Source organism: Leguminivora glycinivorella, chromosome Z (genome assembly GCF_023078275.1).
Source record: "Leguminivora glycinivorella isolate SPB_JAAS2020 chromosome Z, LegGlyc_1.1, whole genome shotgun sequence".
In the NCBI taxonomy this organism is placed as follows: domain Eukaryota; kingdom Metazoa; phylum Arthropoda; class Insecta; order Lepidoptera; family Tortricidae; genus Leguminivora; species Leguminivora glycinivorella.
This window is the reverse complement of record NC_062998.1, coordinates 9,097,288-9,118,616: the sequence shown is the minus strand read 5'-3', so window position 1 is coordinate 9,118,616 and position 21,329 is coordinate 9,097,288. Positions and strand designations below refer to the sequence as shown.

Sequence of the window (21,329 nt, the reverse complement as noted above, 5' to 3'; positions counted from 1 at the left end):
GTCCCGTGTTTTCTCACATAGGTATATTGATTTGAAAGGTGTCGTCCCTTCTTTCTCCCGTACTGAGATGTTGCCACTTTTTTAATTTCTACTTTTTGCCAACCTGTGTAAACCTGGGAATATTAAATTTGTTATATACGTATAGTAGCATAAGTAATTGTGCTGAAGAGCTGGTGGCCTAACGATAAGAGCGTACGACTTTCGATCCGGAGGTTCGGACCCGGCTCGCACCAATGAATTTTTCTGAACTTACGTGCGAAATGTCATTTGGATGAATCAAATTTTTCTTGCCTGTTATTGCCACTTAAAATTGCTTCTTATGCTATGCAAACATGCATTTTTCTGGTTTTAACAAGCCCTTTCCTTAATTTGCCACCTACAAACATGGACTACATGCATGCTTGCATAATTTCAGTAGCATAATTTTGCATAAAACCAGCGTGACTCAGGGGACCGTAACCATGGCAATAACAGACAAGAAAAAGTTGATTCACCCATTTAATATTGCCAGTCGCTTTTCGGTGAAGGAAAACATCGTGAGGAAACCGGACTAATTTCAATAAGGCCTAGTTACCCTTCGGGTTGGAAGGTCAGATGGCAGTCGCTTTCGTAAAAACTAGTGCCAACGCCAAATCTTGGGATTAGTTGTCAAAGCGGACCCCAGGCTCCCATGAGCCGTGCCAAATGCCGGGATAACGCAAGGAGGATGATGAATAGGTAATGGTGCTCCCACACTGGGCTGTTATATAACATTTATGACAGCCAGTGTGGAAGCACCATAATAAAAGTATAGGCATTTAATACACTTTATTTATTCAAGTTACACGTTCGTAGGGAAGGTACATACATAGATAGAAAATAATTGTGTTGAATGCACCAGAAAAATAAATACAGTAATTTCAGATCTTAAAAATACTAGTGACAGTCTTAGGAAAATAGAACTTTTGAAATCATCTTTGGTCTGATTATTTTAAATTACCACTTGAACTGACATGGGCATTTTTATTTTAACTTACATGATAAAGTCGCATCTTATTTTGGGTTTATGAAAAAACTTCTTAGCTTTTAAAATGCCGATAACTCTTCAATCTAATGCCAGCAAACATATACGAATGGTAAAACAAAATTACTTGTCCAAAGTTTGAAAAGCAACAATGTAATAATATCAGTAACGTTCTAACACATGCCGGTTTATCTCCGTTTGTGCATAAATATTTTTAAACGAACATTTAATATTAATTGTAATACTAACCTCAAAGCACCAATAAATAATGAAACAGTAGCGTAATGAACAGTGTTAACCTCATATCATTTTCATGGCAATGTACAGTCAGCCAAAAAAGTGGTTTACCACTTTTCGACCTTATATGTTTAAAAATAGAGTTGATAGGTGGTAAACCACTTTCTTGGCTGACCGTACCTATTTTAGTTTAAGGGAGATTTCTTACAGAACATAAAATTTCTTAACAACACTGCCACCAGAATGATATGAAGTTACCAATGTGATAGTATTGAGATCCTAGTACCTTTAGGGTGACGGTTGCGGCTAGACTACGCAAGTGCTAGATTCATTACGCATCAATAAATAACGTACAGGAAAGCCCTAAATACCGCTCTATATTATGATGTCTTAATATCAACATGACTAGTATCCTCATGTTTTCCATCCTAAAATGCAATTCTTTTCAAATCCTACCTAATATCAAGGCCGTACAGATCTCTCCGTCTGTTACATCACAGTTCATCAAGCTCAGCCCTCGATCGCGGGGCAGCCTCGCGCGCCGGTGGCGCCGCACCGACCGACGTCTAACAACATAAGCATATCAAACTAATAAATACCTAAACGAGGACACACTCACGCCACCGGCCCTCACATCCACGGCACGCATGCCTTTCACAAAATCATTCATTCAGGAACATTTAAAATTCAGTAAGAAAGTAGAGACAGTCGGTCACACTAAGACTCTACTCTCTATGTAATATGTATCCACTGATATTGATCACCTTCACACCTAATAATCTAAGACCAAGATACAATTTGACAGTTCCGTTTGAAGTCAAGAGCATATTTGTAAAAACATGCCAGATTCATTTGATTTGTATAATCAAATTGAAGAATTAATGAAACTGACCAGATATTGGTGTTTTAGCACTAAACGAAATTTCAGAACCACTGAAATGACATCAAGAGCGACAAAATTCTATTATTTAAGAGGCTTAAAATTATCCTTTACCGCACGGATACAAGCTACAATTACACCATAATGATCAGAAATACTGAAGACAGCTATTATTTGCTACTACATGCAATAAGCTTCCAGACACGCTATATCTATTATGACATTGAATCGATAAACTGTAGTGTTAAATATCTATTGAGTATGACATCGAATTGATAAATGTAATGTGTTTCAATATCTATTGAGTAATGTTACTGGCTATAATGGTAAAATGGCAAAAGTTAGTAGAATATACTATCAAGAAGTCAAGAAACTATGAAAAGTTGCACTCTTGAACATGGAATGTAACTGAGTGGTAGCATAAGAGGGAAATTTTATATAATTAACCGCATAATTACGCATATATCGTTAATGGCTACCACTTTAGAAATACTTCTGGATGGAATGCAAAATCGGAAAAGCTGCGGTGAAGCACTTACCTACGCGCAACTATTATAATATACTGAAAAGCCGTTTAGGTGGTCTGTGTTAAGACATGATTAAAACAAAAAAGGCTTGGAATAAGTATCCAGTTATAAATAATCAATACAGAATAATAATTTAGATAGAATTATATAATAAAACGAACTGTTGGTGATGTTATGTCAATAACCGTCTTTGCCTTCGGCTGGTCTGTGGCCAAAAGTAAGCCCATTTATATATTTTTTTTATCCGAGCACGACGAAACTTATTCTGCTCTTGATTTATAGTGTAAAAGTATATGAGTCTATGACACACGTCTTAGTTATCCTTATACCTATAGTTTCTCAGTAATGCTTAAATACCTTTATGAAATTCGAAGGTATTATTAGTATAATTATAAGTGCCAATCCAATTAAAAAAAATACAATTACCAAGTAACGACACATTTTGGAGTATGACTATAATAGTCGTCTATAATTAGTATTGAATTGATAAATCAAAACTTTTGCTAATATTTCAGTAGGATCTTCTTAGTATCTCATAAACGTTTTCTGTTGGGTCCATCAGAATAGATCTTGTACTTAATTCTTGGAAGATCATTTTTTCTCTTTTAGTTTTCGGGTTTTATTTTAAATTATTACCTCATGTATGTTTGTAAAAGGTAACGTTATAGATTTAACAAATATTAAATTATACACTGAATCAGTGTGTTATAAAATTGTGGGTCGCCTTACAGGTTATGAAAATAATTGTTAAGTTATCCGCACCGCAAGTTTCTTTAGGCTGCCAGAAATGCAAGTCACCAACATCCTAATAATTCAAGTAAAACCGAGCAGCACTTCAAACCGCCCCAGCTAAAATAACTCCTTCACATCGGCAGATTTACTACACCGACTACCAATGAGATCTGTTGGATGGTACGATCCCGAAGGTCGCATCTCATGTCCCTTAGGACGTTTACTTATTTGGCGTTATGGGTTAAAAACTCTGTTCTTTAATTATTTGGATTTCGGAAGGTCACTCATACGCCACGTTCTTGAAGCATCCTCTACACTGAACAATTTACAATTTTACTCCAACTTATTTGCCCTTGGAAGCCTTTGTTCAGTCATATAACATATCAAACATCGTTTATAGTTATAGTCACAGGAACTTTTCATTCCTCCCATACGCACACACACGTCACGCGAGCGACTAAACAGACGCTAGCGGCATCTATCAGTCAGCGGCGTAGCACAATCGGACCACACAGGGCCGAGACCAGAGTCAAACCTAAAATAAGGCAGCCTTAAGGTTTATAATTACATGTGTAATACCTATTCCGATATGCCAATAGGATACCCTTCAGAACACATAGCGTTATTGTCATAGTGCCTAGTTCCTAGGTGGTCGGGCTAGGGAGTAGAGTGCTGGGGGAGCGGCGACCGGGGGCGAGGTCTCGCCGTCTGAGTCCGATTCTTCGGAGGAGACTCGCTCGGCCGCGCTGAGCGCCACGCGGGCGTACTCGTCTGTGTCTATGCTCTTGCAGAAGTGGATCGCGTATCTGTAATAGCAAAGAGTTGGCATGAAGCTCATTTGCAGTTGCAAATTTGTAGCTGGGGTGTGCAGTCTATGTGTACGGACCACAGAGAACCTCCTATAGAGTGCCAATATTGTAAATTTTGTGCTACAAATCACCAGAGCTTGGGGCGCGAGGAGCGGGAGGGGAATGTGTTTAGCGCGCTGCGATTGGTCGTTTCAAGGACGGCGGGCAATCGCGCCAGATGAAAAGGGAGTCGCGTAAGTAGCCAGTGTAAGTTGACCTATGCCGGCTCTGAATAAATTATAAATATGACTTATTTGTGGAATGTAATACCGTCTGTTTTTAAATTTGATCTTCTTGTTACCTTTCCACACCATTACACACTACAGGTGGACATCTTTAAGGCATCAAAATACCCTTTTTCAATTTTTTTATTGCGAAAAACACGAGCTGCTTTCGGGTCGGTTACTTGGTCGTTACTGATCGGGCACGGCGAGCGCCCGCGCTTATATCATGGCAAATACAAGTAAGGCTGGTGACCGTGAGTCGTCTTGTAATGGATGTCTATAGGGGTTGGTCTGTGGTACGGACTAATGTCTGTAAACCTTCTGTGATATTTGCAACAAGAGATGTCGAGTCGAATATGAATACTAATGATTTTAGAACACATTTTTAGTATGTAATCTAATCGGCAAGCGTGCTCCGCGGATCCCTAGGGCTGCGCAAAGCCTCTCTGGGGGCTCCGTGTGAATTTTGGTTACCTGATATTCTTCCATAAAAACAAATAGCTAGGAGGTAGGGCATAGCGAATGATATTCCGCTTTGTGTGGTAGGGCACAGCACAGCGGATATCGTCTCGCTCGAATCTAGAGCAGAGTCCAACTGGGGAAGTACCTCCGCCTTACAGAAGACCGCAGCCAAATAGCACTAGACCCTACTCATAGTGTTGTGTTCCTGCCGGTGAGTAAGGCTGCCAGAGCTCAACGAGGGTGCGGGGTGCTGACGACGACGGGAGGACTTACGGAACTAATTTGTTCCGTCTATTGTCCTTTGAGTCGTCGGCAACCCAAACCTTCCTTTGAACTTGTACACTCCTTTTTGCTGTGCACTTATACTTAACACAGCAAGGGGGAGTGTACAAGTTTCTAATGGGGCTCTTTGAGTTGAGTTGCAGGCGTCCATAGGTTACGGTGACCGCTTTCCATCAGCCGGACCGTATGCTTGTTTGCCACTGACGTAGTATAAAAAAAAATATTCACCAATTGTTAAAAAATAAAAAAAACTGTTTCATGTAATACCTCACATTAGAATCTAATGATTAGATTTTACTATTATGATTACTTATTAAAATAAAGATTGCAATAAACTATTTTCTTTATTTATTTATTTAATTTAATGGTTCCGTCAGATATTTTTCTTCCTAAAAGGATTCCATGGGAAAATAGGTTTGAGAACCGCTGTATTATGGCATAGTTCGATGCAGTAACAACCTTTGTCCAAAAAGGTCTATAATGTTCATAGCCAAAGACGTGTCAGCATTTACATGTTTTTTATAACAGAATATCAGAATGTGCATCCATGTATTACAAATGTACAATATTATCAGGCACATCAAGCATTTTTGTTTTTTAGTATGAATATATGAAGTAGACGTTTGACCACGATCGCACCTGACGGAGAGTGATGATGCGGTCATACTATAGTGTTATTTACCTGAGTTTCTCCCGCAGCACCGCCTTGCAGGAATACCTCGGCATCTTGAGGAGGAAGAAACACGTGTAGCTCTCCGGCAGGAAGTGGTCCGGTGGCTGGTACTTGTCCAGCACCTGGAACAGAGTAGAATCAAATACTATGTAAACTCTACGAGTTAATACGTGCAGCTCGGTGCCAAAGTTGGCAACAGGCACACTAGCGCTCCTAGCGGCATGAGTTGATCAAAATAGTTTAGTTTCATACAGCATAAAATTAAAAAAAATTACAAATTCTTATTTTTTTGTTTTATTCCGTCTAAAAATGTTAAAGTAGATCAAATAATAGCATTTTCTATTTTAATTTACTCAAATAAAAGTCTGAACAACTACTTTGATCAACTCGAACCGCTAGATGGCGCTAGTAAAATTGTTGCCGCTCAATTGTATGAGAAACGTCAGAAGCTGCACGTATTATAGTATATAGTATTTGGTAGAATTAACTTACCTGGAAACCTCGTGAGTAACGGATGCAGTTGTTTTGTTTTCGAATTTGGAATCTTTGTTACTCAATAAATGGAATACACACAAACACTTGTACAGTCAGCAGCAGAAGTTCCGTAGCGGGCAAGGTGTTCAAAATGAACTTGACACGATCTTATTTTTAAGACAATAACAGCGTGTTAGGATCATTGTGAACACCTTGCCCGTTACGGAACTTCTGCTGCTGACTGTACAAGAGGACTGAAGAGGTTAAGAAGTAAAGTGATTCAATTGTATCAAGCGCTACGATTAGACAGCTTAAGGCACTGTTCCCGTTGAGTGCGAGTAAGTGATGAGTTATCGGCGACAGAGAAACGAACAAAAGATAGTCACTTTTATTTACACAGGAGCAAGGATAATTTATACAGGATTTACAGTCTCCATACTAAGAATCGTAAGCGCCACCTATTAAATACTATCATAACTACACTGATGATGCCTACAAATTTATTTTTTCAAAATGTGTATTGACGTGATATCATGATATTAAAATAAAGAAGCATGTCATTTGTTCTTATAAAAAATAAAAATACGCAAAAACATTACGGGAGAATATGATTTTGGCCACTTCTACTGCGAAACAGCGCCATCTAGTTTTAAGCCTAAAAGGCCCATACATTTCAAGGGTACGCTTTTTTGTATGGGCTTTGTTTGTTCCGTATTATATGGTCCTTGCACAGGAGTCTGTGTAAATAAAAGAGACGCGATGATATTTTATAGTTCCTTGAGCACTCCTCCATGACACACAGAACCAGTGAACTAGCGAGGAGTTGACCTTAATATATATACTCGTACAGAATATAGCGATTAGCGGCTATATGTACGTACTGAACAGCGCGGGTTCTATCCCGACAGCTCTTCCATCACACGCAGAACTAGTGCACTACTTAGCATGGAGTTGACTATAGTCACAGTATAAAATCAGTAATAATTATTCTAACAAAGTTTGCGGCGCGCGTTTTGTCCTCCAGTAGCGCTCGCACGCAGCGAGGTGCAGCGAGTACATGCGGAACCGGAGGATGCCGGTCGCGTCAGTACGGGCCGTGCTGCCGTGTGCGAGAGAGCCAAATACCGATCGCATCGCCGCTGCCGGAAATTAACTACTGAGTCGTCCTTATACTGTACGTGCTATAGTATAGAATAGAATATTTTTTATTTAACATCAGTTTGGACAAATATAACAAAGATAAATACAACACATCTAGATGTTAAATTGGGAGCCCACTCAGCATATTGCCACGGCATGCCGAAGCACTGATTTTCAGTGGGTCCCGGACTAAATAAACTAAGCTAAGAGCTAAACTAAAATAAGTGACAGCACAAATATCAAACAGATGCGGAATACAGTATATAGCGCCTGTATAAGGTACAGTACACACCTGTAGTACGAAGTCGCGCTGCCGCGGATCTTGCGGCGCGCGCGGCAGGCGCGTTCGGCCCCATACAAAGCGCAGGAACAGCGCGCGTTCCGAGCCCGATAGTTCTTCCATCACCTCCCAGAACCAGTGGACCAATGGGGAGTTGGGCTCGATGCCTGTGAAACAAATAGAAGATAATTATTCACAAAGAGTAAAAAATATAGGAAAAACATAAGGAGTGCCACAAAATGGTCACGCGTCAGCTGTCTGCGTTACTCTCCTGTCTACTGATCGATTCTGCAACATGGTCTAGATATTTCTATTGAATACCGTGAGTATTGGAGAGTCAACTCTGCAGTGGCGCCTCCAGCTCCGCTGTAAAAGCGAGAGTGAAGGGGACGGAGCTACGTGGAGCGTGTCTCGCTCTCTGTCTCACAAGAGCGCCTATAATAGCTCAGCCTGACGGCGAGAGTGAAGGGGACAGAACTACGCGCAGCATTTATCGTTCTCTGTCTAACCTTTGTATTTATGACGAGTCGCACACGAGGGCCTGCAGCTCCGCGGAAGTGAAGACTGAAAGGGACGGAGCTACGTGGAGCGTGTCTCGCTCTCTGTCTAACCTTTATATGTGGCGGAGGCCCGCAGTGCGTGTACAGGAATGTCGGGGGAGCCGCACACGAGCGCCTCCAGCTCCGCCGCGGTGAATAGCGACAATAATGGCGCCGGAACGACACGAGACATGCCGTCTCGCACTGCCCTTACTTGCTCTTCGAACTCGTGCAACCTGGAATGGAAGTCAGAAACTGTTAAAAGTCACGTTTTTTTTTCAAACGATAAGATTAAACTACGTTTTGAAATATTTTACGTTTAAACGGCTACAGAGCTATATTTAAACGAAGTCCGATTACGTACCAATAACTACCATGCGTTAAAAATAAAAAGTAGACAAATAACTTTCTCGGACGAATTTTTTGGCACTGCATCACTAACTAGTCTATGCTCTGCAAACGGAGAGACTGAGACCTATCGAATATTTTCCGGTGATTTTTATCTCTGAAGGCTAGGCGTCTTTTGGTGCGTTTTTTTATCCGCTACTATTGACGCTGACTGTACCTGTAGTGGAGAGCGAGTTGCACGTATTCGTCCTTGTTCTCGGGCGTGACACGCTTGTGCCTCGTGGATAGAGGTACTTCGTGCCCCGCCGCTGATGGTATTGAGAAGGGCAACTCCAGGTTTTGTAGCTCCTAGGAAAAGGTGTATTGATTAGTACACTCGTAGGTATTTTAGTGACAGAAAAATGTAAAGTACAGCGGGACAAATCTCGACTGCGGGGCAAATGTAACTGGTCCATTTTTTCCATGTTTTACAATGTTTGCATTATTAAATAGAGTGTCCACCGGTTATATATATGGCAGGCGTGTTCAGTGGATACATGTAGAACTCAACATCATAGTGTAATAATGGAAAAATGGATCAGTTACAATTGTCCCCCAGTCGAGAATTACCCCGCTGTACCTTATGTGGAAAGCATTTTATTATGCAATTCGGTTGTGCTTGTAATTTATAATAGGTAATTTTGTGAAATGGGCCACTAATATCACACTTAACACAGTCGTGGTTGACATGTCTCGTAAACACAGCAGCGCGGGCAGGAAATCGCGGTCTACTTCAGCTAGATCGCGCGGGCGCAATGGCTGCCCGGTCAGCTGTCACACACGCTCGACCAGCGAGATAGCAGGGCTTTAACTTTCCTATCCATCGCTCATTTGTCAAGTAGCGGTATCAAACCAAAGAGGATCGAGCATTATAGAGAGATACTGTCAAAGTAAAATGTGTAATCACAGTGCATAGACTGCCATCTCTCGACACAAGCTTAAAACTTTTGAACCTCAGTTTTGACAATTTGGCCAATATTCTTAGACATGTCTAGGTGTTAAAATGTCAAATATTAATATTAGCGCCATCTAGCCGATCGTCCCCTAAAGGTGTATCGCCATCGAGGCCACCGTACCTTTTTCTGTATGGTTTTGAGATACGTTTTTTTCTTAGACTTTATCTGTCTATACGGAGTTACATAATGTATTTGATCCAACAGCATGATAGGGGTTTAAGTTGTATGTACCTTGTTGGCGGGTGACATGTCTCGTATACACAGCAGTGCGGGCAGGAAGTCGCGGTCTACTTCAGCTAGATCGCGAGGGCGCAGTGGCTGCCCGGTCAGCTGACGCCACACACCTTCGGCCAGCGAGAGCGATAGCGGGGACCCGGTGCGGATTGCGATGCCCATTAAAACACCTGTCAAATAAATTAATTCAGCAAAATTGACTTATTGCATGTTTATTCAAGTTTAGGCAGATCGAATACACAGTCTCACTGTACCGCGTTTCAACGATCGGAATTTTTTGGTACTCGTCAACAGCCAGATCAAGAAGCTACTAATCAAAACGGCACAGACTTATTACTGAGATTAGTGTAAAATACAGAGAAATATTTTTTTTTAGGCCTTACCGTCAGCAATAAGAGAGACCTGTTTTGTAGTCTTAAAACATCAGCTATGCTCAACATGTCTAATTACCCAAGAATCGGAAGCAGTTGAGGTGCAGCGGTGTGTTGGCAGTAGGGTTGAGTAAGAAGGCGTCCCGTGAGGCGCCCGCGTCACCGCGCCCGTTCGGCGTAGCCATCAACAATGGGAGGGACCCGTTTTGGAGTTCTTCGCACATCTCGGCGATACTCTCGCTGTAGCCACCCCCGCAATCATCAACGCTTTCGCCTGAAATATGTGGTATTCTGTTTTAAAACTATTTCTTAGTATGACCAAAGAGGATCGAGTATTATAGAGAGTTACTGTAGAAGTAAAATGTGTAATCACAGTGCATAGACTGCCAATTCTTGACACAGGTTTAAAACTTTTGAACCTCAGTTTTGACAATTTGGCCCATAATCTTAGCTTGATATGGGTTAAAATGTCAAATATTAATATTAGCGCCATCTAAGCGAACCCCAAAGGTATAATGCCATCTAGGCCACCGTACCTTTTTCTGTATGGTATTGAGGTACGTTTTTTTCTTAGACTTTATCTGTATATACGGAGTTATATATGTGTTTGGCATGACGCTTTTGAGTAATGAGGAGGCACATTGACATTTTATCCCACCAGGCGGCGCCTGTGCAAGTGTCTAGGTCTATCACTGTCATTCATATGTGAGGGAACGAAAAAAAATATGTTCTCGCGCTCACGTATGAAATTCTTTATCTGTGCAATGGACTAATAAGGTGGCGCCATCTGTGTTTACAAGTCTTTGCAAGTGTAGACTCCTGATTTGTTATTTCCATTATTTTAAAATACGCAAACTACATAGTGGCAAAACTGTATCCCATTTGCAGAAATTAGACTTAAACAGTGATTTAAATGTTATTTCCATCAGGTTTTTACGCCACAAAAATACCCATAGTCGCCTTCTAACCCGTCACCACACAGGCATGCTAAACGTTATGGTAAAATGCCATCCGTTACAGTCGTAGAGTTACTACCAACTGTACACTCACCTACGAACTTGATCTTTCACACGCAGCGTGGAAAGGCCAAAGCCGCCTGTGTAAGTGCTGGTAGTTGGATCACTAACTGACCAAAGCCTGAGCGCATGCCAACCTTGCCTATCAACCCTATACAACCATCTATAGCAATACTGACCTACAAACTTGACCTTCCACACTCGGTGTGGTAAAGCCAAAGCTTCTTGCGTGAGAGCAGGTAGTCTAGCCACCATCTGTCCGAAGACAGACCGCATACCAGCGGGACCTGCCAGACCGCCGCCGCGCCGCGAGCGCCGAGCGCCGACGCGGGATAGTTCCACGACGGGGCCGTGCTGACGCTCGCGGACCATCGTTGCCATCACCGCCTGGAAATGTTACAAGTCATTGTGATTGCATGGCAAACTCATAGTTTTACAAATCAAATCTTACCTCATGTAGACATAAAATATAAAAGTAAAAGTAAATAACTGTCTCACCCAGGACAGACATTGTTTACACATTTACATTTATCTTAAGGTTAATAGCATGAAGTGTGAAAACAATAGACTACAGACTCATATTAATATTAGCACAATAAATAATTATTTTCTATATAATTTGATTTAAAATGACTACGTATTATTTTGGATTAAAAAGGATTATGATTTTATTTTAATTTTGGGCACTGAAAACGCTGTCGGCGATGTAGTGACGCCGTAGGACTATAAGATTCCAACCTAACTGTATGTCAAATCATAAATGACATTTTTGCCTTATATTTAAATGTCAGAAAATATTGTTTTCCAGCAGAATGATGACAAGCACAGATAATCTATAGACGAACACGGCTAATATTGTTTTTGCCTGATTAAATAAAAGTATAATATAAAAAAAATGCGATTTTCTAGTTATATATAATAAAAGATGGCATTTTTTTTTCGGTTCATTGAACAGTAATTAATAATATAAGAGAGACTTTAAAAAAGGGCCAAACAGCTTAATATACCTTTCTAAATGCTGCTTCTTTGACAGAGTAGAACATCAAGTTCCTCAGCTGGTCTAGGTTGCCCTCAAGGATTAGCAACGTCAGGTTCGGGCACACGAGTTCCGAAAACTGATGTAAGAGTACCTGAAAAACAATAAACATATGGATTATAATGTAAAGAATAATGACCGGTTTTAATTTTACGGAATTTTAGTATACTTAACCGAGGTTAAATTAATCATAACCTTTAAATTAACCTTAACTGACCATGTGCTTCAACATTCTCATGTTTCTTTTTCAATTAATTGCATGTTCCTACGCACACAGTCTAAGCTCGTGTAGGTGAACGCGTACCATGCTTGTATGAGTGAGATATGACATGGTCGCGTTTTTGACAGTCGGTAACTGTGAGGTAACCGAGAGCAGGTCGGCGGCACTTTCGGAGGGGAGCGGGAGTGGTCATAGTGTACGATAGTACTCTTTATTATACTGTGACACTACACAAAACGCTAACAGTGCTCGCACTGTCATAAGCTAATTTGAGCGATAAAACTGGCCTAGCAAGGTTGTAACTAACCCACCTCCCTCCCCTACTTATTTACTTACTTACTTGACTAACCAACGGTATAGCTAACCACTCTTTAGATATACCCCGTAAATTTGGCCTCGTAATCGTCTAGTGATAAGTTAGAACCCTACATTTGGTGCCGTGACCAGGATCTAAGATGTACTTTAGGGCACATCTTGGATACCAAGGTTACACATAAATAATAGAAAGTAGCCTTGCCAGGCTACAAGGTATTCTTTTGCCCTTTACAATGAGGTAAACTTACCAATCGATTGCATATCAGTTGAGGAGACAGGTCCCTCAGTAGGTGGCACTCGAGAGGAGGCGGCGGCGGCGGCCTCGGAGCGCGGGGTGCTTCAACACACAGAGCTACAGTGTGCGCACTGCCGCATGCCACCTTCGTCACGCGTTTACCCTGAACAAATTAAAGAATGGATGTGAAAAAAACCGTAGCTACTATTTTTATCTCTTTAGTTTTATATGGCGAGCCAAATTATATTATTACTTACTTGGCTGGCGCGATAACCCAAAATGAGTGTTGGTCTCCAACACAAGAGCACGCCACTTTGCTCGGTCTTGAGCGGTATCGCGCCAGCTTTCGCCGACGCTGAGCTCACGGAGGTCAACCTCCACTCTATCCGCCCAACGATATTTTGGGTGACCAGCAGGACGGCGCCCATTCGGTCTCCCATAGTAGGGCCTTTTGACTATGGCATTATATTTAAATTGAGTAGAACCAAATTTCGGGCAAGTACTGACTCACTGAAGAGTAATAAATATCTGTCCTAAATAATTACGACGGGCAAAGTTGAAGGCACGAGACCTCAGGCCCCTCCCCCTACTATATGGTGTGTTCAAATTACTGCACCCATGCAATTAAAACCGCACGAGGCCATGCGCTTGGCGATAAATAGTTGCCTATGGAGATCACATCATCAAGAATCACATGATGCCACGATCCTCAGCAGTGAGGGAACGGCTATACATATGTATGACTAAGATACCAAATCAGTTATAAACGGTAAGTGTACCTGCAAAGCAGTGAGGAGTCTTGGCCGTTGCGCAGCTAATGTGGTCCCGTCTCCCAATTGTCCTTCGTCGTTGTCACCCCACGTGTACACTTCACCAGTGTCCGTGCAAGCGACGCAGTGGAGACTCCCTACAAACAGTCGCTTTCAGTAATTCATGCGTTTTCACAACGTAGGCGTCCCAGAATTTATAAAATTATCCAGAATCATTACGGTTACAATCGGTGAAAACAGTTGACATAAGAAATATATTTGTCTCAATGGAACGTTCCACGGGTTACCTTCATTACATTAGTCACTAGGTACAGTCATCGGCATAAATAAGTGAAGGCCGCAGTCTATTTAATAGGCTAGTTTCCTACTAGTCAAATCCGCTTCTTTTTAAGAACTGTCAAAACGATTTGCTAATATGGAATTACTATGAAATACTGAGTCAATTCATTTACTTTATATCTTTCTCTTTGAATTATTAAATATAAATTATGTTTAAACATAACTACTGTCCATATTTTTCTTCTAATTATGTGGTGCTTTATTTCGTGCACTGCATAAAATATTTTATTTTAGGTATAGGAAACTAGCCTATTATGAACAAATTATGTAGTACAGTCACCGTCATAAATAAGTGATGATTTCTGTACCTTGTCACTTTAACGTCGTGTTTGAAATGTCATACGAAATTGTCAAACGATTAAAAGCGACAAGGTACAAAAATCATCACTTATTTATGACGGTGAATGTACTATATATTTCGTTTAAAATAGACTGAGGGCATCCACTATCTGTCGAGAGCACACCTAAACGTGAGGTATTCTGTAAAGTGCGCGCGCGCACTACTAGTCGCGTTTTTACTCACACTCCGAGCGTAAGTTAGTGGGTGCAAGTATGTAAACTTACCTGTAGCTATGGACACAATCATCTTGCCCTGCATGCCAGTGACGCGCATAGGTCTTCGCACATGCTCGTAGCTGCCATGCCCGAGCCTGTGGTAGTCGCCCTTACCCCTGTTAGAACACATATTAAAACGATTTATTATACAAGTTTAGACTTCAAAGAGAAGTATAATGTATTAGCTGAAGCTGCGGAATGCTCCATACAACCTTCCACCCCCCCCCTCTCTCCCCCCATTTTAGGGAAGTGTAGGGTTAGAAAGAAACAAAAAGTAGCCTATGCCAGTTTCCATCCCTTCAACTCACGTCACGTCAATTCGTCGCTTCCTGTGAAAAACGGTCAAACAAACAGATACACACTTTCCCATTTACAATTTTATAGTATCGATTACTATTTTCCAATCAATCAATCAATATCATTATTTAGGCACTGGTCCCACCGCGACCTAGTAAGCTATGAGCTATCGGCTATAAAAACGAACAAAAGATAAGCACTCCCGTGCAAATAAAAGAGACACGGCGATATTGATAGCTCATCGCTGGGCGAGTAACTATAAACATCGCCGTGTCTCTTTTATTTACACGGGAGTGATTATCTTTTGTTCGTTTTTATAGCCAATAGCTCATAGTATACTAGCTCGCGGTGGGACCAGTGCCTTAAAGTATTTTAAATTGGTATCATATTGTTTTCAATATACATTTGCTTACCATGTGTAAACGCTTCCGCATTGGCAGAGAGCAACGGAGAATTGCGAGCCACACTCAACCTTGATGACCCTCAGGCCTTTTAGGCATTCGATCTTCATTGGCTGCTTGCAACCCTCGGAGCCACCTCTCCCTGTCAGATGAAAGTAATTTATAATACATTAGTTTTGGTAAAATGTTAACAGAATACAGTATGAATGTTCATTTTTTTTTGTTGTTGTGTTATAGTTGCATTTCTTTTCATAAATCATTTCATCGTGTTTGACAGTTGTCGTTGCCGACGGCCGAAACGAGAGTCTAAACTTTATGCTCAGGTCACAGTATAATAAAGAGTACTATCGTACAGTATGGCCACTCCCGCTCCCCGCTGAAAGTGCCTCCCACCCCCTCTCGGTTACCTGACAGTTACTGCCTGTCAAAAACGCGAACAGTCGACTTTGTCATATTTCACTCATACAAGCATGGTACGCGTTCACCTACACAAGCTTAGACTGTGTGCTAGGAACGCGCCTCTTTCATATATTTGATCGCCAGTGTCTGAGGTGTGCTCAGGTCGTTAGAAGCAGAACATTACTTTTGTAGGGTCATGGTAATTTATTGGGCTGATTGAGAATCCAGCTTATTTACTACATCAATATAATAGAAGGATAGCAATCTATCATATTTATCCTGCGTTCGTGCTGCCAGTAAAAGGATTGTATAAGTTGAAAGGCATGACTTTTGGGTTAAGCAATGCTTTTCAAACACAACGCGTAATGGATCGTGTGTTCCCGTCGGCCACAATACCTAATTTTCCGTAGTCGCCATCGCCCCACGACCACACGTTGTCATCGTCTGTGATGCAGAGCGTCTGCGCGTCGCCGGAACCACACGCGACGTCTATCACACGATATGAGGCCAAATACTCCACCTGCAAAAACACGCATATTCAGTATCGAAGGTACACTTGTCATTGTCAAATGTTGAGCTTCCAAAAGCATTAAGTTTGAAATTTCGCCACCGTAGAGCACTGAACTTTAGTCCCCTCGCTGCAAACTTTGCACATAGCAGTGATATGTCATAAACGTGGTGTCCTAATCGAGGGCGGTTGCATAAAACCTTCAGTCACAGCATTATTTCATGGTACGTTTTTGTAGCCCGTGTGGTGACAGGTTAAGAATTTCACCACCCCCTTTCTTCCCGTGGGTGTCGTAGAAGGCGACTGTGGGATATGGGTTAAAGTGTGGCGTAGGCGAGAGGCTGGCAACCTGTCACTGCAATGTCACACATTCGTTTTCTATCGACCCCTTATTTGCCAAGAGTGGCACTGAAACTTGAGTAGTTTCATGTGCTCTGTCTACCCCTTCATGGGATACAGGCGTGATTGTATGTATGTTTGTATGTATGTACGTTTTATGATATAGGTACAGTCAGCGTCAAATACATTGTGACGGCCAAAGCGCCAAATATACCGGAACAGATCTTTATTATTATGCGAACAACGGTGTGTTACGATATATTTGGCGCTTTGACTGCCGCAATATATTCGACGTTGACTGTACTACTGTGTGACATGGATAAGTCAGTCCCAAAGTCAATTATTAATTTATTGTGGATGATGCAACTGTCTTCAAGTCCGCTAAGTAGACGTAATGAGTGTTTTTATTTTCTAATCCTGTAAATTAGTAACACCAAAGAGGATCGAGTATTATAGAGAGTTACTGTCGAAGTAAAATGTGTAATCACAGTGCATAGACTGCCATCTCTTGACACAGACTTGAAACTTTCTCCCATATTCTTAACATGATATGTTTTAAAATATCAAATATTAATATTAGCGCCATCTATCTGAGCGTACCCCAAAGGTGTAATGCCATCTAGGTCACCGTACCTTTTTCTGTATGGTACTGAGGTACGTTTTTTTCTTAGACTTTATCTGTCTATACGGAGTAATATATGTCTTTGGTAACACTAACCATCTTCGGAACAAGTTGGTCCTCCGAGTCACCGTGTCCGAGGCGTCCATAGCGACCTTTGCCCCACGTGTATATGCGTCCTCGCGCTGTCAGGCAAGCTGAATGAGCGCCGCCGCACGCTATCTGAACTACTTCCATGCCGGAGAGAGATGGGATTAGGCGGGGGCGATCGTAGCTCCTGTGAAACGAAGAGTATTTTGTTACTATTTACTCGAAGCCAAAGCACGCAGGCTGCGTGTGTGCGATAGACGCACACGTCACGCAAGCGGTGTCATCTCTCATAACATTCTGCATGATATTTATGTTTGTGTGTATCTTACACAAAAACTATAGAGATTTATAAGTTGTATGAATAAAGAGGTTAATGCTAAATATTGAGATGGATAGTTGATTCGTTTTCACAACGTCGACTACACAATATAAATAAATAAAAATAAATATATAAATAAAAATAAATAAATAAATATTGGTGATACCTTACACAGATCAACTTAGTCCCAAACTAAGCAAAGCTTGTACTATGGGTGCTAAGCGACGATATACATACTTAAATAGATAAATACATAATTATATACATAGAAAACATCCATGACTCAGGAAGAAATATCTGTGCTCATCACACAAATAAATGCCCTTACCGGGATTCGAACCCGGGACCGCGGCGCAGCAGGCAGGGTCACTACCGACTGCGCCAGATCGGTCTCTGTCGGTTCTGTGGTATCTGTTAGCCCTTATCTTATCCCATTTATTTAATTTTATAACTTTTAACAACCTTTCAACAAAAACTACAGTGACTCCACGTCCCTCCGCGCGGAAGAAGTGAAACTTCGTAATGTGGAAATGAAAACAGGAAGGGGTATTTCAAAAGTCGCATTAGAAGTTTCACATCAAAAACATAAAGAAACGTACACTCTATTCCCATGTCCGAGTTTGCCGTCGTCGCCTTCGCCCCAGCTGTACACGTCACCTTCGGAGGAGAGCGCCAGGCAATGCTTGCCGCCCGAGTTGCAGGCCACCTGGAATATGTTTACAAATATAATACATAATTGATGTAGTGAGGAATGAGTTTCCTTCGTATGATTCCGGAAAAGTTCGTATTTATCGTGCTCTCTCAATTAGCTTCAGTATCCATCTTACAGCCGTAGGGGTAAGTCGCATCAGCAAACCAATGTATACATAGATAGAGTGGGTAATACGCAAATCAAATATTCGCTATAATTCTAATAATATTTTCCGTTTACTTAAAAAAGGTTTGGTTTCTATTTCGAAAGCGGTTAAAAAATCCAGTCCAGTATTATATTTAATATTTACCTGTACATCATATCGCAAAATTTGATTTACGTTTATTGTTATAAATATTTTCCATTAACTTTAGTTTTATTTTTCTTTATAAAAATTGTCGAGATATTTTTTTGATTAATAATGACTATAAAACTATTTTCAAAATTACACAAGGTGGTTGTAACATCTCATATTATACAATAGTTTTTGCCCGAAGCTTCGCTCTCGTTAGAAAGAGACAAAAAGTAGCCTATCACTCACTCTCCATCCCTTCAATTATCTCCACCTAAAAATCACGTCAATCCGTCGCTCCGTTTTGCCGTGAAAGAGGAACAAACAAACAGACACACACACACTTCCTATTTATAATATTAAGTATGGATTAGCTTTGACAGCTTTGTTCATTGTGACATTTGACACTAAACGATAAAGTTCCCTATTAATAGATATGAAAATGTCACTCATTTAATACGATAATTCATTGACAGTTTGGGTGTCATCGTATTCCGATAAAAATGGGAGTTTTACGCAAGAAATATCTTTTCTCATTACATCTATACTTTCAAGAACTTTGTGGTTCTCAGAAATTTTTAAGATGCATAATTTTATAGCGATAGGCCAAATGATATAGCGCCGAAGCAGACCTACATGATTCTTACCGATTTACGAATGAATGGCATCTTATTTTGCTTCTACGACCAGTATCATCGAGTAAACCACGGGCCCTATATTTTATTTGATATGTTGTGTTGGGGAAATGCTTACCTTCGTTATGAATACGTGCTGAATGGACGCCAGCAGCGTCGGCGTCGACACGGAGTCTATTCCACCGATGCCTAAACGGCCACCCGCGCCGTAACCTGAAACAAATACGATTTCAATAAAAAATCTTACTTTGTTTAAAGAGTTAATTGCAAGAAAATGTATCGGATTCGTCTCGTTACATAATGATTTCTTGCGGTTAGATAACAGCGTGCCTTAACTAGTGGTTGCCTGGCAATACATTAACAGTTGACGATCACTTACCAGTGGCATACACTTTTCCATCAGGTGTAACGGTGAAGAGTGTCTGCTCTCCTCCCACAAGCTGCACAGGGTTGAGTTGAGCTAGCGTGTGGCATGCACTAGGCCCGCGGACTTTAGCGCCGTCGACGCCGCCGAGCTGACCGCGGTTGTTGTGACCAATGAACCATTGACAACACACAAACAGTTGACTATAACTTACCTGTAGCATACACTTTTCCATCAGGTGTAACGGCGAAGAGTGTCTGTTCTCCTCCGACAAGCTGTACTGGATTTAGCTGGGCAAGTGCGTGGCATGCACTAGGTCCGCGGACTTTAGCGCCGTCGACGCCACTGAGCTGACCGCAGTGGTTATGGTCAATAAGCTATAGATAGAGCACACGAACAGTTGACTATCACTTACCGGTTGCGTAAACCTTCCCATTAGGTGTGACAGCGAACAGCGTCTGTTCTCCGCCCACTAGCTGTACAGGGTTGAGTTGAGCTAGCGTGAGCGAGAGCGTGGCATGCACTCGGCCCCCGCACTTTAGCGCCGTCGACGCCGCGGAGTTGACCGCGGTGGTTATGGTCAATAAGCTATAGATAGAACACACGAACAGTTGACTATCACTTACCGGTTGCGTAAACCTTCCCATCAGGTGTGACGGCGAACAGCGTCTGCTCTCCTCCCACTAACTGCACGGGGTTCAGCTGAGCGAGAGCGTGGCATGCACTCGGCCCCCGCACTTTAGCGCCGTCGACGCCGCCAAGTTGCCCGCGGTGGTTGTGGCCCCAGCCGTAGACTACGCAGCCGCGGGGGTTGCCCACCCACCAGCCGGTCCAATCTTCGGGTCGCCTGTAAATAATTGGGTGAATATTTGAAAAATGACATATTCCACTCGGTATGTAAGCTCCTTAATATTAGGTAATTTAGGTATCATTTACGAAAACAGGCAGGAAGTAATCCCGATTAATTAAGTTTTGAAATGACTTTCAAGGGCAACACCGTTTCAGAGTGCTCAAACAAAGAAGACTCGCTGAAGCTCTTATCTTCTAGATGGGTAAGTTCTTGAACTACTTTCATTTAAACTCGTTACAACTTGAACTTTTTGCCAACTAAAATAGGGATGACACTTGATCGACTCACAACTCTCACGATGTTTGATGTCTCGTTTCATTAACCAACGAACGAGTCCCTTAAACCATCATCCCGATTTTAAAAAAATCGCTTTTTTTTCAGTTTTTTTTTGTAAATTAGGCTTTCTCTAGTATGACCTGTGACATATTAGACACTTTTAAAATACACCAGTCAACACTCATCCAATGCAAAACTTTACTTGTTAACCCAATGCAGCAGTTGTTCGTCGTGCTGCCGCGTGAACTTGATGTTGTCCTCCCAAGGGTAGTACAACGGGGTGGATGTACTCGGCTCGGGTTTCGTGTTGTGGTTGGGCCGGGGGCTTGGCTCTCCGGACTCAGTGCCTTTTCTGAAAAAAAAAACGATAAAGAATCAACTTAATTTCTTTTCCAGGAGGTTTCGTCGTTCGCTACTGAAGGACGTTGATCAGCCCTCCAGGTGTGGTTGGTACGACGTAAACGCCATTGCAAATACCGCGATAACCGAATCATAATAATTTTTCTGCAATCAC

General features: G+C 41.6%; 1 protein-coding gene across 1 annotated transcript in view; it reads right to left on the bottom strand.

The window, feature by feature from the left end:
* Positions 1-796: 796 nt before the first annotated feature.
* Positions 797-21,329, bottom strand: part of LOC125241146 (probable E3 ubiquitin-protein ligase HERC2) — a 130,440-nt gene continuing 109,907 nt past the window's right edge. Inside the window, exons 73-91 of the mRNA XM_048149481.1 lie at positions 21,018-21,167; positions 20,316-20,536; positions 19,444-19,538; positions 18,307-18,413; positions 17,398-17,575; positions 16,229-16,352; positions 15,446-15,575; positions 14,745-14,851; positions 13,851-13,978; positions 13,085-13,234; positions 12,273-12,395; positions 11,445-11,652; positions 10,329-10,523; positions 9,876-10,048; positions 8,867-8,997; positions 8,374-8,537; positions 7,775-7,929; positions 5,878-5,990; positions 797-4,185 (exon numbers count right to left, since the gene is read on the bottom strand). Of these exons, the coding sequence (XP_048005438.1) occupies positions 4,017-4,185; positions 5,878-5,990; positions 7,775-7,929; positions 8,374-8,537; positions 8,867-8,997; positions 9,876-10,048; positions 10,329-10,523; positions 11,445-11,652; positions 12,273-12,395; positions 13,085-13,234; positions 13,851-13,978; positions 14,745-14,851; positions 15,446-15,575; positions 16,229-16,352; positions 17,398-17,575; positions 18,307-18,413; positions 19,444-19,538; positions 20,316-20,536; positions 21,018-21,167 (2,821 nt within the window). The 3' untranslated portion in view covers positions 797-4,016. The remainder of the gene's footprint in view (positions 4,186-5,877; positions 5,991-7,774; positions 7,930-8,373; positions 8,538-8,866; positions 8,998-9,875; positions 10,049-10,328; positions 10,524-11,444; positions 11,653-12,272; positions 12,396-13,084; positions 13,235-13,850; positions 13,979-14,744; positions 14,852-15,445; positions 15,576-16,228; positions 16,353-17,397; positions 17,576-18,306; positions 18,414-19,443; positions 19,539-20,315; positions 20,537-21,017; positions 21,168-21,329) is intronic.